Source organism: Gobio gobio, assembly GCF_949357685.1.
Source record: "Gobio gobio genome assembly, chromosome: 22".
Classification (NCBI taxonomy): domain Eukaryota; kingdom Metazoa; phylum Chordata; class Actinopteri; order Cypriniformes; family Gobionidae; genus Gobio; species Gobio gobio.
In genome coordinates this window covers 1,607,318-1,626,638 of record NC_137118.1, presented here as the reverse complement: position 1 = coordinate 1,626,638, position 19,321 = coordinate 1,607,318, and the positions used below count along the sequence as shown (strand labels likewise).

Below are 19,321 nucleotides of genomic sequence, written 5' to 3'. Positions count from 1 at the left end.
TCATACCGGACAAGGTCATAATTATATGGCCAGTTCTCTCGTTAATTATATTCCATCAAGAACCTGAAGATCATATAGTGCAGGTTTATTGAGGTTCCCAGCTCTAAATCATTTAGTATGCAAAGTATGCACTAAAACCAGATATACGGGATTATAATCTGAATTGTGCTTATAATAAATCGTCTCCTATATGTTTTAGCATTTCTGTTGTAGCTGATTACTTATATGTACAGCCCTGACCCATCGAGGCATGGACTAGAAGGTGTGCTGTGGGATCTGGCACCAAGATGTTAGCAGCAGATCCTTTAAGAGGGCCTCTATGGATTGGACTTGTTTGTCCAGCTCATCCCACAGATGCTCGATTGGATTGAGATCTGGGGAATTTGGACTCAAACTCGTTGTTGTGCTCCTCAAAGCATTCCTGAAGCATTTGTGCTTTGTGGCGGCGCATGATCTGCTGAAAGAGCCACAGACACAGGGAAAACCGTCTCCATGAGAGGCTGGACATGGGCTCAACAATGCTGAGGTAGGTGAGACGGGTCAAAGAACATCCACATGATGGAGATGCTCTGACCCAGTCGTCTATCGAAAGCCAAATGGGTCAGAATTTGCGTGCTTTTCACCGCCGTATTAATTTTAAAACGCCGTTTTCATGACGCCAACAAGCGTTAAATAAGGCCGTCAGGCGTTTAAATAACGCCACTCGCCGAAAGACGCTAAGTTAACGCCACACGCCACTCAAAATGCAGATTTATTAGCTCATCTACATCAGTGTTGGGGGAAACGCATTACAAGTAACTTGAGTTACGTAATAATAATACTTTTTCCAAGTAACTAGTAAAGTAACGCATTACTTTTCAAATTTTTTTTTCAAATTTGAGTTACTTTTTCACATTAGTTTGACTGACAGCTCTCCTGTCCTCATGTGGAGAAGAATAAGTGCAGAGGTGTGTGTGTGTGTGTGTGTGTGTGTGTGTGTGTGTGTGTGTGTGTGTGTGTGTGTGTGTGTGTGTGTGTGTGTGTGTGTGTGTGTGTGTGTGTGTGTGTGTGTGTGTGTGTGTGTGTGTGTGTGTGTGTGTGTGTGTGTGTGTGTGTCTGTGTGTGTGTGTGTGTGTGTGTGTGTGTGTGTGTGTGTGTGAACATGATGGTTATTGTAGTTCTAGACTAAATGTGAGCATTTATTTATCTCACTTGCACAAAGATTCTGTCCTCCTCAAAATGAAGAAAATCAGTCAAATGCAAAATCAGAATACTATGCAAACCTCCAATAATTAAATGTTAAATAAAACAACTATTTTTATGCATAATCTACCTTTATATTTAATTGACCAATGTCTTGCTGCTGACCTTTGATGATGAAAATGACTAGATTTTTTTTTTTTATTGGTAAAACTTTTTTCTCCTGCGTCCTCTTCTCCATTATCCAGAGCTGCGCCCTCTAGTGTTCATGCGGGAATCTGCATTTTTACCTCAGTCTGGGGCTTATTATTTACATTTTTGTATGAAGAGGTCTTTACCGTTGCACAAAAATATAACTTTTACAAAAACAAGCCCAGCCCAGGTGAGAAAAAGTAACGCAAAAGTAACGTAACACATTACTTTTCTTATAAAGTAACTAACTCAATTAGTTACTTTTTAAGGGAGTAACGCAATATTGTAATCAGTGTTGGGGAAAGTTACTTTGAAAAGTAATGCATTACAATATTGCGTTACTCCCTTAAAAAGTAACTAATTGAGTTACTTAGTTACTTTCTAAGAAAAGTAATGCGTTACGTTACTTTTGCGTTACTTTTTCTCACCTGGGCTGGGCTTGTTTTGTTTTGTTTTTTTTAGAGCAAAAAAGTTATATTTTTGTTCAACGGTAAAGACCTCTTCATGCCAAAATGTAAATAATAAGCCCCAGTCTGAGGTAAAGATGCAGATTCCCTCATGAACACTAGAGGGCGCAGCTCTGGATAATGGAGAATAGGATGCAGGAGAAAAAAGTTTTACCAATAAAAACTAAATCTAGTCATTTTCATCATCAAAGGTCAGCAGCAAGACATTGGTCAATTAAATATAAAGGTAGATTATGCATAAAAATAGTTGTTTTATTTAACATTTAATTATTGGAGATTCTGATTTTGCATTTGACAGATTTTCTTCATTTTGAGGAGGACAGAATCTTTATTGTGCAAGTGAGATAAATCAATGCTCACATTTAGTCTAGAACTACAATAACCATCATGTTCACACACACACACACACACACACACACACACACACACACACACACACCTCTGCACTTATTCTTCTCAACATGAGGACAGGAGAGCTGTCAGTCAAACTAATGAGAAAAAGTAACTCAGATATTTTGTTGTAAATTTGAAAAGTAATGCGTTACTTTACTAGTTACTTGGAAAAAGTAATATTAGTATGTAACTCGAGTTACTTGTAATGCGTTTCCCCCAACACTGATTGTAATGCATTACTTTTTAAGTAACTTTCCCCAACACTGGTTATAATAACTAACCCCGTGTGGAAGGAGACAGACAATGGCATCAGCAGGGCGTGTGTTTTTATGGTATGCGATCAGACTCACTCTCGCTGCTCTACTCTCTCCTCTGAATGACACTTTGCCATCTGCAAGTCCGGCCTGACAGTTTAATAGCCATCCCATCCTCTCATCAAGGCTCTCTGAGTGAACGCTTTCAGCACGAGGCTTCCCGAGGCAAGCGTATGATTTATGTCGTGCACCTTTGGCTCCTGATCAAATGTATTTTTGTTGTTGCAGGCAGAGCACGAGGAGTTTTCCCAGTCGTTCTCTTCCTATGTTCTCGAATTGAGGATTTATGTTTTTGTTTTTCTGTCTTCTTTTCCATGGCGTGTCTGTCCTCGCAGGGACTTTGCTGAAAACCACGTTGAGTTGCTGAATTATTCCACTCTGATGACTTGCACCGAGCTCACAGTCCTGTAAGTGTTTTCCGTGCATTTACTCTCAGCCGTGAGTGTGTTTGTGACGGCATCTCACTTTATAATCGTAATATAATGCCGAGTTTGATTTAATAGTCCGTTTAATTGTGTTTTAATAGTTTATGATGTCAGTCATGGTTTTTTTAATTCCCAGTTTATTATCTCTGAAGGGAAATGCTTGTTCTTTATCATGGAGATGGTGGTCTAGTATGGGATGATTTTAGACTCAAAATGATTAATAAATGCACACACACTTATCCATGAACTTGATAAATGTTGCAGACATGTTTTACTATCCCCAAACAAATGCCTTTTAACTTGCGTGTGCAAAATACAGAATTACATGAATGTGCAGCGATTTTGTGAACTTCAAATTTTGTATTAATGTAAGAATGGGCTTCACTAGGCCCTCTTTAGGGGGGATTCAGGCCCTAAACTTCTGCCCAGCCCCCCTAAAAATGTGTGATTAACCTTTCAAACATATGAAACTGGCTTCGTCCCGTCTTTTAATCAGTGTGTTCTTCAATCCGCTGTGGCGTCGAGCAGAGTCAGAAGCAGAGGTGTGTGTGTTGATCTGAGCTCTCATTGATCTGTCACCGCTCATCAATGTCAACATATTTGAGAAAACCAATCAAATCAGAGTAGGCGGGCTTTATGTTCACAGAAGCTGCTGAGGGCGAAGTTTAGAAGCTCGACTCGACGTCAAGTGCGAGATATGAAGCTAAACTAAACGCTTCAGATTTGACAGCAGCTTCTGTACGTCAGAAAGGTTAAACAAATGACACAAATATTCAGGAAAATGAATAAACTTTTGTCTAATTTCGCCATTTTGAATTGAAATAGGCCTATAATGTGATTCATAATGTAATTAACAAACAAGAAATATTAACAAAGTAATATTAGTAATGATTGTGTGTATATTGTAAATTTATTAATGTAGCTCTAAGTAAATAAAAAAGCTCAACTTTTTTCAGCCTGTTTTGGGCATAAGATTAGTAATGAATGTGCATATTGTGAATTAATTTAACCCTCTGGGGTTCTTCGGGTCAAAAATGACCCGAAGCGTTTTATTTATTTATTTTTTTAAATCGTAGCTTCATCTGAATGGTCCGAAACTTGGTGACTTTGTTGGTACTTGGTATATGAACACCCAAAAACAGGGGACAGGATTTGAAAAGTCTAAGTGGTCGTAAAAAAATAGTCACACTCAGGACCTTCGGGTCAAAAATGACCCCCATAGGAAATGTGAAAATACAGAGTTTTTTTGTGCGTACAATCTACAAATCAGCCAGGATGCAGAAAAAAAGGACTCAACAGTGAAGGAGTGAATCTCTAAAACATCAAGAGTGCAAAACAGACAAAAAAACTCTCTCACACACACACACACACACGTTGGGTTTTCATGTTTTATGGGGACATTCCATAGCCGTAATGGTTTTTATACCGTACATACTGTATATTCTATCCCCTTACACTGCCCCTAAACCTACCCATCACACACACACACACACACACACACACACACACACACACACACACAGACACACACACTGCCCCTGCCCCTAAACCTACCCATCACACACACACACACACACACACACACTGCCCCTGCCCCTAAACCTACCCATCACACACACACACACACACACACACACACACACACACACACACACACACACACTGCCCCTAAACCTACCCATCACACACACACACACACACACACACACACACACACACACACACACTGCCCCTGCCCCTAAACCTACCCATCACACACACACACACACACTGTCCCTGCCCCTAAACCTACCCATCACACACACACACACACACACACACACAAACACTGCCCCTGCCCCTAAACCTACCCATCACACACACACACACACACACACACACACACACACACTGCCCCTAAACCTACCCATCACACACACACACACACACACACACACACACACACACACACACACACACACACACACACACACACACACACACACACACACACACACACACACACACACACACACACACACACACACTGCCCCTAAACCTACCCATCACAGGAGACATTCTGCATTTTTAAATTTTCAAAAAACATCACTTAGTCTGATTTATAAGATGTTTTCCTCAAGGGGACCAAAAAATGTCCCCACAAGGACGAGGATTTCGGATATTGCCATCTTTGTGGGGACATTTTGTCCCCATAACGTAGGGATTACCAGTCCCCACACACACACACACACGCACACACACACACACACACACACACACACACAAAAACACAATTTGCTTTTGGAATGGCACCTCGTTCATTTGTGTGTGTGTGTGTGTGTGTGTGTGTGTGTGTGTGTGTGTGTGTGTGTGTGTGTGTGTGTGTGTGTGTGTGTGTGTGTGTGTGTGTGTGTGTGTGTGTGTGTGTGTGTGTGTGTGTGTTTTTTTGTCTGTTTTGCACTCTTGATGTTTTAGAGATCTTCACTGTTGAGTCTTTTTTTTCTGCATCCTGGCTGATTTGTAGATTGTATGCACAAAAAAACTCTGTATTTTAATATGATAATTATTGCATAAATATTAATTACAAATCATAAAATTATCTCAAAACACCAAAAAAGAAAATCTTTTATCTTAATCCCGCCCTCGTAGGTCCTGAGTGTGACCCATAATGAAGAACCCCAGAGGGTTAATACATTTAGTTACCCAGCTTTCCTGTTAGCCTTCAGTGAATGAACATGTCTACATAAAACATATAAATATCAGTTAAACATATGTTTACTGTCTTCACTGACAAAAATGGAAAAACTTTATGAGTCATATCTGCCCACTGACATGATTTTCAAGTTATTGTTATCAATTTTTTTGGCGTTCTTAACATTTTAAAATGCACATGTGTAGATCATGGAAATCAAATGTTCTCGAGGGGCCCCTGAACCCCCCTAACCTCACATTTGGGATCTCAGTGATTATAAATCTGCCTACATTGTATGATTTAGGGATGTACAATATGGTCATGTAGAATGAGGCATTAATATTTGCTTTATAGGTATAAGTAATAATAAACAGCCAATATCCTAATATGCAAACTAATAAGCTACTACTTAATAGTGAGAATTGACCTATCGGTAAGCCCCGCCCCTCGAACGCAGATGAGCCAATAGCAGTTGAGTATCAGTTGCAGTGGGACCTGAACTCGGACATCTTTAGGCTTCAGCGTCATAGAGAAACACTGGAGAATCTGAAGCTCTCATCGGTTTGATGGTGTTTATGCTACAGAAATGCTCAAATGTCGTGCCTGAGGAACTGAAACACTGACTCCAGCGATCCTGAGAGGATTTTCTGTTTGTCAAACTCTCGTTAAGTTACGATTAAAGTCCCTGCTAACATACAAACCGAAATAACTAACTGTTCTCACGTCATGTAACGTTAACACTGTAGGTCAAAAACACATTTCAGTGCATCTCCATATTAAACTGGTTATATGTCAATTAATTTAATTTTAGATATGTTTAAGGTCTACATTATCTCCTATTTTGATGGGAATTATAGTGAAAGGAAGAGCTCGCACGTAGTTTATCGCAGTTGTTTTGCAGATACAAAGTTTACCAGTTATTAACTGCACCCGCGATAAGGCATAAGCTCTGTGTGTGTGTGTGTTTACTGTTAGTTGTGAGTGTTTTTGTGTAGTTTGCTGTTTGTGTTAATGCTAATGCACCGGAGAGAGAGAGTTTGTGAATGAGACGTTAATGCGCACTTCTTATGCTTTGTTTGTTCAGCTCTTACGATGATTTTCTGGAGTGAAAAACGATGCAATAAACTTGATAAACCATCAGTAAAGTTTGGCCATCATTCAGACGGGATATACGCTACAATCTGTCCAAAAACTTCTTGGGATAAGGTTTTCACACTGACAGCTGTACATTGTAAGATTTAGCAACTCCGTTTGTTTGTCCGAGTTAGCAACAGTAACTAAGGGGGGCGGGGCTTACCGGTAGGTCAATTGGATCCTAAACTAAGGTCTTTTTTTTTCATATCCTCACTGGGGGCTGAGCCGCCCTATAATGAAAACCCTAGAAACGCCCCTGAATGTAAGTCAGAATTTTGTGGATCCGGTGACACGCATGGTTTCGCCGCTTTGGCCTTGCACGATCCACACACACCGCTGTCTAAAAAAACCTGCTGCCACTAGATGGCAGTATCTGCCAAAGCAGACCCGGCATTGTGAGCGTTATTCTGCCTTTAAGACGCTTTATGTGTCCTCGTTATAAAGACGAGGAAAACACTTAACAGTAGGCTAGCATTAAAAAGGTATTAATAATGCATAGGCTACTTTGTATAGCAGATTAAATCAGGTTATGAACACAACATTTTTCTCCCATAGAAAACCATTATAAAATGCTTAATATGCAATATAGCGCATGTTCAATAAAGTATAGTCTACTTTTAATGAAAGGCATTTACTTTCAATACACATGAAGAAAATGTTCTAAATGTGGAAATAAAGTGCCTAACGAGATGTTTAATGATAATAAAAACATTTATTGTGTAGGGTCAGGGGTCAGTGTAGGGAGGGCTTTTACTGTCACATCCATCTCATAATTTTAGTAAATATAATAATTTACACTCTGTTATTATTACATCCTGTTAATGTACAGCTGAGGTGCAAATAGTGTGTATCTGTCCAAATAAAGCATAAATTGCATGTACTTACTATTTACACATATTGCAAAAAACTATTTTTATATGGTGTGAATAGAATACATCACTATTTTCACTTAGTATATATCATGTATCACTAAGAAAATATGATATTTTGACTTAGTGCAAATAGCCACTGCCTTAATCGCATCCAAAATGAAAGTTTGTGTATGTATATATATATATTGTGTGTGTGGTGTGCTGTGTTTAATAATTATGTATATTTGAATACTTAAACATACATGTATATATTTAAGAAATATTTATTATATATATATATATATATATATATATATATATATATATATATATATATATATATATAAATTAAATATATACATGCATGCATGTGTGTGTGTGTGTGTGTGTGTGTGTGTGTGTGTGTGTGTGTGTGTGTGTGTGTGTGTGTGTGTGTGTGTGTGTGTGTGTGTGTGTGTGTGTGTGTGTGTGTGTGTGTGTGTGTGTGTGTGTGTGTGTGTGTGTGTGTGTGTGTGTGTGTGTGTGTGATAATTAAACACAGTACACACACACATATATTATGTTATCACACACTTTTATTTTGGATTCGTGTGTTCAGCTCAGGGAAGGGAACCAGCAGAAATTCAGCAGAAAGTTTTAGAGATTAAAAGGTCCCAGGTCTGGTCCTCTCTCCTTTCCACTGTCTTCACTCGTCCTCTTTTTTTGTCTTTTTTTGTGCCTAAGGTGATTCATACTTTTAAACTTTTGAAGAGCATAATTCCTGCATACTACAAAAACGACATAAATCGTAGTCAGAGCTGGGACTGATTATATGTAATCTGCTTTACATAATCAGATTCCAAAAATCTTTTGATTTAGATTATATTACTTAAAAAATAAATATAAATTAAAATAATATTATAAATAATATTAAATTAATATAAATTAAAATACTCGTAATCAGACTACAGTTACTTCTATATTGATTACATGTTAATCTCACAATGGCAGTCAAATATTCATAATTAATTTATACTTTTAAATGAAAATTACAGCAAATGATCACTGGATTTACAGAAATCATTTCACTTTGACAAGTGTTTTCTCAACGCTTCATATCTAATCAACTCCTGACAGACACGTGCATTATTATTTGATTTATCACTCAGGTTCAGGAGTGCCTTTATGAGGCTTTTGTCTTTCAAACACATTAAAATGCACAAATTCACATCATTTCATATTTACATATTTCTTACTAGCCCCTGAGATTTTAATTTGGACGTTAGGTCAATAATAAAATCAACATGACATGCAGGCTAGGTTTTATTTTGTATTTATTTTCATTCATGTTTTTAGGATTTAATTACTTAATAGCTTTTTATCAAACCCCTGCAGTTCCATCACAAACTGGGAAACCCAATGTCATGTCATATTTAATGCACTTGATGTTGTTGATAACCAAGAAGGGAATATATCTTTCTTGTATTTTTATATCGATATGGTACAAGATTATTCTACTCAAATCAATGTGACAAACACAAGTAATCCCAGTAATCCCAAAGTAATCTACCTTAAATATGTACGGTAATGGATTACGTTACTAACTACAATTTTGTCATATAATTTGGAATTGGTAACCGATTACAATTTGTAAGTAATCTACCCAGCTCTGCTTGCTAAATTTCAGTTAACTTGCTGTTTTGTTTGTTTGTTTTACATTCTTTAACCATGTAAATGATTGTAAATTATGTAGCACACTTTGCAATCATCCCAATTCTCCCACAGATTGAGAATAAGCTGAGCTCAGATGTGTTGAGGTTTGTGTTTTTGGACTGGGCCTGAGATGTGGCATTTGGCTGAAGAATATGTGGAAAGCTCTCCAATGTGGAGATGCATGCGGCCCATTGTCTCATGAGGCTTCACCTGCCGAAGGATGAGGGCCAAGCACACCTATTGTATCCGTTTCTTCTTCTTCTTCTTCTTCTTCTTCTTCTTCTTCCTGCATGGGAGTCTATCTCAGCCCATAGACCCGTGTGGTAAAAACTTGTGAAGTTTGGCACACTGATAGAGCTCAGTCCAAATTAGAGGCTATATCTCTGCAGCGCTTCAGCGTATTCAGACCAAACTTGGTACATGTCATCTCAACTCAATCTTTTTCCTCATAACTTCCGAAAGGTTAGCCAGAAAACCACAATTCTTGTGATTCAGTGCATCATGCCGAGTCAAATGATACCTAATTTTCTCCTATTGACTATTGTGGGCTTCGGCCATTTTGAATTTTATCCTAAAATGTATTATGAAACCCGCTGTGTGAGACAGCTCCACCTTGCGGTTGAAATTCCTTGGGTCATGCCAAAAGCAATGATGCCAATTATGCCATATTTGCTCAACTTGCTGTCTGCCATTTCTTTTAAAACCTACTTTTTCAAACTCCTTCTAGACCGTTGGTCTAATTTTCACCAAAATTTTCAACATATATATATATATATATATATATATATATATATATATATATATATATATATATATATATATATATATATATATATATATATATATATATATATATATATATATGTATGTGTATATATATATATCAGTCTGTGTGTGTGTGTGTGTGTGTGTGTGTGTGTGTGTGTGTGTGTGTGTGTGTGTATAATTTTTTTTGTTTTGTTGATAATTTTAGATTTTTTTGAAACAGACTTTCTATTCTCCTTCTCCTTTTGCTTTGGGCAAAGAACCAGAGTTTGAAGCAACTGATATCCCTCGGGGGGATAAAGGGATCTAACTCCCATCACTTTCTCACCGGATAATCAATACCTCGGGACGTTTATCTATGGGCTGACTCATGTGTGGTTGATCACATTTCAAGTATAAAAATAGAGGAATCTAATCCCAGTTTCTCAGAGAGCGGCTGTGAATTTGACTCATTTGCAGTCTTGAGCTGCATTCACACTACAAGGGACAAAAGCGTCACGATCCCATTCATTCCAGTGGAGAGTGGGTGATTTCCGGCGGCCCCCCGGACCCCTAAACACAGTAAACCTGCACATTATAGAGTGGCCTTTCATTGGTCCAGCCTAAAGCACACCTGTGCAATAATCCTGCTGTCTAACCAGCATCTTAATATGCCACACCTGTGAGGTGATGGATTATCTCGGCAAAGGAGAAGTGCTCACTAACACAAATTTAGACAGATTTGTGAACAATATTTGAATGAAATAGGCCTTTTGTGTACATAGAAAAAGTCTTAGATCTTTGAGCTCAGCTCATGAAAAATGGAGGCAAAAACAAAAGTATTGCGTTTATAATTTTGTTCAGTGTACAAAAATGAAACTTAGTTTAAAAACCTCTTAACTGTCACCGTCCCGCTGGCGGGACACCTGGCACTCTTTTTTTGATCGCCTTTTTTTCGTATCATATATTTGAGTAATTATCATAATTTAAGTATCATTCGAAAGCTTACCAACTCAAAATTCCTCCTGTGAAAACCGTTTTGAAATTGGATGTTGCGTTACCATGGAAATGGCACTTTAAATTCTTCTAGCGGGCTCCTCCCCCTAGTGGGCGGTGTCATGTTTCATATTACAACATTTATTTTAACTACTTTATAATCAAAATCTTTTCAAATCTTGACAAAACACATATCGTCGGAAAGGTCTGAGTCTCAAGGTTCCATATTTGGTGACCATTTTGTGATGGAAGTGACATTTGGACAGAAATTTACAGGAAAATGCATCAAAAAAACAATCATTGGAATTTGAATGACACCCGGTGGCTGTTTTTGGTACAGCGCCCTAAACAAAATCTCATGGGGACTTTAATTTTTGTGATATAAACTTTAAATTTGGAACACAACTTGGTTAGACATATGGCTTTGATTTTATATTAATTTTAGATTAAAACATTTTTGTAAAATATATATTTTATATAAAATAAAATAAATTTGGTACAGTATTTTTAATTTACTATAAATGTAAACTTCCATAAGTTTTTCATAATTTCAAATTTTGAATTGCTTTCACTTCAGCAATAATCTGCCGAATCTGCTTTAAAACAAGACCAACCTTAGGTCCATCTCACTTTCTTGAATTACAGCACTTAAGTTTGGATAGTGCATTTTCATGTGTATTCTCAAAAAGGGGGGAGACAGTTAAAGGGTTAAAAAAAAGTACAGTATAAAAGTACAGCATGATTTCATCTCTTAAATGTCTTAGTGTGTGTTTTGGTCATAATTTAGACTTTTTTTTAATCTAATTTCAGTTTTTTTATCTCATAATTAGGACTTTCAATCGTAATTTTGATTTTTATTAGTAATTTTAGATAATTTTCGACTTTTTATCTCACTATTATGACTTTTAAAATCATATTTTTGACTTTTTATCTAATAATGAGGACTTAAAATCAAAATTTCATAATTTTATCTTATAATTATGACTTAGCAAGTCATATTTTCGACTTTTTATCTAATAATGAGGACTTTTAAAATCATATTTTTGACTTTTTATCTAATATGAGTACTTAAGATCATATTTTCATCATTTTATCTTATAGTTATGACTTAGCATGTCATATTTTGCCTTTTTATCTTATAATGAGGACTTAAAATCATATTTTCATCATTTTATCTTATAGTTATGACTTAGCATGTCATATTTTGACTTTTTATCTAATAATGAGGACTTTTAAAATCATATTTTTGACTTTTTATCTAATAATGAGGACTTAAAATCATATTTTCATTTTATCTTATAATTATGACTTAGCATGTCATATTTTTTACTTTTTATCTCACTATTATGACTTTTTAAATCATATTTTTGACTTTTTATCTAATAGTAAGGACTTAAAATCATATTTTCAACATTTGATCTTATAATTATGACTTAGCATGTCGTATTTTCTCTCTTAATTATGACTTTATGATAATTGAAGTGAGCTGATCAGTGCTATAGTTGAATATTTCAGGCCAGAGGCGACGGTGAGAAGAACCCAAACTCCATCAGTGACAGAATGGAGAAAAATGTAGAGTTTTCCTTCCAAAATGTTTCCAAAATCCAAACTGATTTATTGTCTTCAACATGGAGTGACATCCGTGAATGTCAATCAGGATTGTTACTAGGCAACCAGCAGTGGGGACGCCCACTAGTGACCTCACCGTCAGCCTTGCAGCTTTGGTCGTGTTTTCCTCTGAAACTGCTGCAAATGAAAGCAGGACGTGTCCCTGTGTGATGACGGAAAGATGTGCTTCATTCAGACACACTGAAGTCTCAGACAACAATAGCCCTTCCAGCGCTTCTCACAGCTCTATTCCTTTATTATTAAGGCGCGCCGTTCTCTTTTGTAATAGATGTGGGGAAGTGTGAGATGGTATCTCTGCAGATAGGGTCAGCTCGCCCTTGCTGGAAAAATAAGATGGGAAATGCATTAGGATTTCATTATAATCTGGCTGTTCTTTTGATGTTGACCACTTGTGTGGAAAGCCTCAATGTTGGAAAGTAACATTAAATTGTTCTCCCATTTTTATATGCCCAGATCACTGCATGACAATAACATCAAGATCCTTCCGGAAAGCACGTTTCATTCTCTCGGCTCTCTGGTTGAACTGTGAGTACAGCAACATAATATGGATGTACAATCTGTTGATTTGAGTAATAACGCTTATCATAATTGAGATGTGCATGGGTTTCACTGCTGCGTTTGTTTCTCCTTGTTTTCTTTAGAGATTTGTCATGCAACAGACTTTCCGATCTTCCTAAAAACACTTTCAAGAGTTTCAAAAATCTGCAGAAACTGTGAGTTATGCAAAAGTGTTGAATTGGTTGGTGCAATAAACCACACCGTGATTGACCACATCATGTTTGACTTTTTATCTCACTATTATGACTTTAAAAAAATATTTTTTACTTTTTGTCTAATAATGAGGACTTTTAAAATAATATTTTTGACTTTTTATCTAATAATGAGGACTTTTAAAATCATATTTTTATAATTTTTATCTAATAATGATCTAATAAATCATATTTTTGACTTTTTATTTATTAATGAGGACTTAGCATGTCGTATTTTCGACTTTTTATCTAATAATGAGGACTTTTAAAATCATATTTTTATAATTTTTATCTAATAATGAGGTCTTTTAAAATCATATTTTTGACTTTTTATCTCACTATTAAGACTTTTAAAATCATATTTTTGAAACTGTGAGTTATGCAAAAGTGTTGAATTGGTTGGTGCAATAAACCACACCGTGATTGACCACATTATGTTTGACTTTTTATCTCACTATTATGACTTTAAAAAAATATTTTTTACTTTTTGTCTAATAATGAGGACTTTTAAAATAATATTTTTGACTTTTTATCTAATAATGAGGACTTTTAAAATCATATTTTTATAATTTTTATCTAATAATGAGGTCTTTTAAAATCATATTTTTGACTTTTTATCTCACTATTAAGACTTTTAAAATCATATTTTTGAAACTGTGAGTTATGCAAAAGTGTTGAATTGGTTGGTGCAATAAACCACACCGTGATTGACCATATGTTTGACTTTTTATCTAACTATTATGACTTTTAAAAAATTATTTTTGACATTTTATCTAATGAGGACTTTTAAAATCATATTTTCAACATTTCATCTTATAATTATGACTTAGCATGTCATAGTTTCGACTTTTTATCTAATAATGAGGACTTTTAAAATCATATTTTTGACTTTTTAACTAATAATGAGGACTTTTAAAACCATATTTTCAACATTTCATCTTATAATTATAACTTAGCATGTCATAGTTTCGACTTTTTATCTAATAATGAGGACTTTTAAAATCATATTTTTGACTTTTTATCTAATAATGAGGACTTTTAAAACCATATTTTCAACATTTCATCTTATAATTATAACTTAGCATGTCATAGTTTCGACTTTTTATCTAATAATGAGGACTTTTAAAATCATATTTTTGACTTTTTATCTAATAATGAGGACTTTTAAAATCATATTTTTGACTTTTTATCTGATAATGAGCACTTTTAAAATCACATTTTTGACTTTTTATCTCACTATTAAGACTTTTAAAATCATATTTTTGAAACTGTGAGTTATGCAAAAGTGTTGAATTGGTTGGTGCAATAAACAACACCGTGATTGACACAATACGATGAAATTATATTTTTAAAGGGATATTTTACCCAAAGAGGAAAAATTCTGTCATAATTCACTCTCACCCTCATGTCCTTCCAAAACTTTATGCTGCTATTTCTTCCCTGGAACAAGCAAGTCTACATTTGGCATCTGTACTCAGAGTCTTTGAAGCCGTCTGCTAACTTTTTACAAGGAACGGGCTTAAATTTAAGAGTGTGTGTAGCCCACATCTGCTTTCAGAAATGCAGCTAAAAAAATACACTATATTTCCTAGAAGTATTGTGCCGCCCCTCCAGGTGTTCAATCCCTTCATGGCCACAGGTGTATAAATCAAGCTCTAGGCCTGCAGACGCTTCTGCTACACTCTAAACAAAAGGTTCTATATTGCACCAAAAATGGTTCTTGGCTCGTAATCATAGGGGAACCTTTTTTAGTGCTATATAGCACCAATTTTGGTGCTTCAGTGGTTCTTCAGAGGTGCTATATAGCACCTTAGTCAAAGAACCGGTGAAGAACCAAAATTGGTGCTATATAGCACTAAAAAGGTTCCCCTATGATTACGAGCCAAGAACCATTTTTGGTGCTATATAGAACCTTTTTTTTTAGAGTGTCACAGAGCGGGGTCAGCGCATGCTGAGGGTCACAGAGCGGGGTCAGCGCATGCTGAGGGTCACAGAGCGGGGTCAGCGCATGCTGAGGGTCACAGAGCGGGGTCAGCACATGCTGAGGGTCACAGAGCGGGGTCAGCGCATGCTGAGGGTCACAGAGCGGGGTCAGCACATGCTGAGGGTCACAGAGCGGGGTCAGCGCATGCTGAGGGTCAAAGAGCGGGGTCAGCGCATGCTGAGGGTCACAGAGCGGGGTCAGCACATGCTGAGGGTCACAGAGCGGGGTCAGCGCATGCTGAGGGTCACAGAGCGGGGTCAGCGCATGCTGAGGTTCACAGAGCGGGGTCAGCGCATGCTGAGGGTCACAGAGCGGGGTCAGCGCATGCTGAGGGTCAAAGAGCGGGGTCAGCGCATGCTGAGGGTCACAGAGCGGGGTCAGCACATGCTGAGGGTCACAGAGCGGGGTCAGCGCATGCTGAGGGTCACAGAGCGGGGTCAGCGCATGCTGAGGGTCACAGAGCGGGGTCAGCGCATGCTGAGGGTCACAGAGCGGGGTCAGCGCATGCTGAGGGTAAAAGAGCGGGGTCAGCGCATGCTGAGGGTCACAGAGCGGGGTCAGCGCATGCTGAGGGTCAAAGAGCGGGGTCAGCGCATGCTGAGGGTCACAGAGCGGGGTCAGCACATGCTGAGGGTCACAGAGCGGGGTCAGCGCATGCTGAGGGTCACAGAGCGGGGTCAGCGCATGCTGAGGGTCACAGAGCGGGGTCAGCTCATGCTGAGGGTCACAGAAGTGGCCAACTTTCTGCAGAGTCAAGAGCTCCAGACCTCCAAACTTCTGTGGCCTTCAGATGAGCTCAAGAACAGTGTGTAGAGCTTCATGGAATGGGTTTCCATGGCCGAGCAGCTCATCCAAGCCTTAGTGCAATGCAAAGCATGGGATGCAGTGGGGTAAAGCGCGCCGTCACTGGACTCTAGAGCAGTGGAGACGTGTTCTCTGAGTGACCAATCACGCTTCTCTGTCTGACAATCCCATGGACGAGTCTGGGTCCAAGACATTTTGGACAATTTCATGCTCCCAACTTTGTGGATGGCCCCTTCCTGTCCCAGCATGACTGTTCCAGTGCTCAAAGCGTCTCCATAAAGACATGGATGAGGAGTTTGGTGGAGGAACTGGAGTCCTGATAGAGCCGATAGAACAGCTTTGGGATGAATTAGAGCGGAGACTGAGAGCCAGGCCTTCTCGTCCAACATCACAAATGAAGAATCCCCATAAACACACTCCTAAACCTTGAGGAAAGAAGAGCTGAAGCTGTTAGAGCTCCATATTAAACCCTACAGATTGAGAATGGGAGCTCATGTGCATGTGAAGGGGCGGCACAACACTTTTGGGGATATAGTGTGTGTGTGGAAATATATGTGTTTAATGTTTGCAGGAACATATCCAATAATCCCGCTCTCCATATTCACGCCAGTCACTTTGATCGCCTGGTCCACCTGGAGTCTCTGTGAGTATCTCAGCTCTGGAAAAGAGCATTTTAAGACCCCATTAGCAGGCGTCAGATGAAATACAACATCCCCTTGTGTTTTACAGAAGTCTGGAGGGCATTGAGATTCCTGATATAAGCACCAAGATGTTCCTTCCCATGGGAAACCTGTCCCACATGTAGGCCGCTCTCTCTCTCAGTGTGATCTGAGCTGATCTGCTCCAGCTCAAGGCTCAGCTCGTAATCTGACGTTTGATCATCCGTGTTTTCCAGATACTTTAAGGATTTCCAGTACTGCTCCTATGCCCCACATGTGCGGAAGTGCAAACCCAACACGGATGGGATTTCGTCAGTCGAGGACCTGTTGGCCAGTGTGGTCCTGCGAGTGTCCGTCTGGGTCATGGCCTTCATCACCTGCTTCGGGAATCTGTTCGTCATCGGGATGCGTTCCTTCATCCGGGCGGAGAACAACCTGCACGCCGCCTGCATCAAAGTCCTGTGCTGTGAGTACGGCTGCAGCTGCTTAAAGGGTTAGTTCACCCAAAAATATAAATTCTGTCATTAATGACTGAGCCTCATGTGGTTGGACACCCGTCAGACCTCCGTTCATCTTCAGACACAAATGAAGATATTTTAGTGTAAATCTGATGCTCTGAAAGGCCTCCATTGGCTCAATGCACTTTACACTCTCAAGACCCTTAAAAGACACTAAAGACTAAAGTTACAAAGTCCATCTCACTACAGCGGCTCTTCAATAACTTTATGAAGCGACCAGAATAGTTTTTGTGCGCAAAAAAACCCTAAATAACGACTTATATAGTGATGACGATTTCAAAACAAAGCATCATGAAGCTGCGAAGCGTTATGAATCAGTGAGTCGATTCAGCGGTTCAGAGCGTTATGAATCAGTGAGTCGATTCAGCGGTTTGGAGCATTATGAATCAGTGAGTCGATTCAGCGGTTTGGATCGCCAAATTTCAGCAGTTTGGCCGGTTTGACACGCGATCCAAATCATGATTCGACTCACTGATTCATAACGCTCTGAACCGCTGAATCGACTCACTGATTCATAACGCTCTGAACCGCTGAATCGACTCACTGATTCATAACGCTCTGAACCGCTGAATCGACTCACTAATTCATAACGCTCTGAACCGCTGAATCAACTCACTGATTCATAACGCTCTAAACCACTGAATCGACTCACTGATTCATAACGCTCTGAACCGCTGAATCGACTCACTGATTCATAACTCTCTGAACCGCTGAATCGACTCACTGATTCATAACGCTCTGAACCGCTGAATCGACTCACTGATTCATAACGCTCTGAACCGCTGAATCGACTCACTGATTCATAACGCTCTGAACCGCTGAATCGACTCACTGATTCATAACGCTTCGCAGCTTCATGATGCTTTGTTTTGAAATCGTCATCACTATATAAGTCGTTATTTAGGGTTTTTTTGCGCACAAAAACTATTCTCGTCTTCATAAAGTTATTGTAGAGCCGCTGTAGTGAGATGGACTTTGTAACTTTAGTCTTTAGTGTCTTTTAAGGGTCTTGAGAGTGTAAAGTGCATTGAGCCAATGGAGGCCTTTCAGAGCATCAGATTTACACTAAAATATCTTCATTTGTGTCTGAAGATGAACGGAGGTCTGACGGGTGTCCAACCACATGAGGCTCAGTCATTAATGACAGAATTTTCATTTTTGGGTGAACTAACCCTTTAATATTTAAAGCTACACTGTGTGATATTTTCCCCCATCTAGTGGTGAACTTGTATATGACCATCCAGTGAATATTAGTTTCTCTTCCTCTCAATTCCGATTTCGTTTTAACTCCTACGGTGGCCGATTTAGTCCAAGATTAACATGGCTTCCAGTTCGACCTCGTCCACATTGGACACGGTGCCATCGAGTGTTAAAACGCCAAAGGCCAAGCTTGAATTAGCCTCTTTGGCTAATGTACTTTCAAGATGGAGGAGCAACATGGCGACCGGCATTCGAACCCTCACCCGTATGTGTTTACAATGGCATATTATAAACTTACGAGAATACTTTATTACTTGAAAGTAGTAAATATACATTAATGAGCACATATATTTTTGAAAGAACTAAGTGTTTTTAGCTAAGAATAAACTAAAAAAGTTACACAGTGTAGCTTTAAAGGTCCCGTTTTTCGTGTTTTTTTGAAGCTTTGATTGTGTTTACAGTGTGCAATATAACATGTTCATGTTTCGCGTGTAAAAAAACACAGTATTTTTCACACAATGCACTGATCTGTATACCGCTGTTTTCACTGTCCTCAAAACGGCTTGAGGATTTCCTTGTTCTATGAAGTCCCTCCTTCAGAAATACGTAACGAGTTCTGATTGGGCCAGTGTTTCCCGTGTTGTGATTCGTTGCCCGGAAAGGTCACGCCTCTTACCATAACGGGGAGATGCATCTGAACCGGTTCAAGGAACGAAAACG

General features: G+C 38.5%; 1 protein-coding gene across 1 annotated transcript in view; it reads left to right on the top strand.

Moving 5' to 3' along the window:
- rxfp2a (relaxin family peptide receptor 2a) overlaps positions 1-19,321 on the top strand; it is a gene marked incomplete at its 5' end in the record, with an annotated part of 132,904 nt that overhangs the window by 89,835 nt on the left and 23,748 nt on the right. Inside the window, 6 exons of the mRNA XM_079804704.1 lie at positions 2,881-2,952; positions 13,141-13,212; positions 13,329-13,400; positions 16,796-16,867; positions 16,954-17,025; positions 17,120-17,349. Coding sequence (XP_079660830.1) covers positions 2,881-2,952; positions 13,141-13,212; positions 13,329-13,400; positions 16,796-16,867; positions 16,954-17,025; positions 17,120-17,349 — 590 coding nt within the window. The remainder of the gene's footprint in view (positions 1-2,880; positions 2,953-13,140; positions 13,213-13,328; positions 13,401-16,795; positions 16,868-16,953; positions 17,026-17,119; positions 17,350-19,321) is intronic.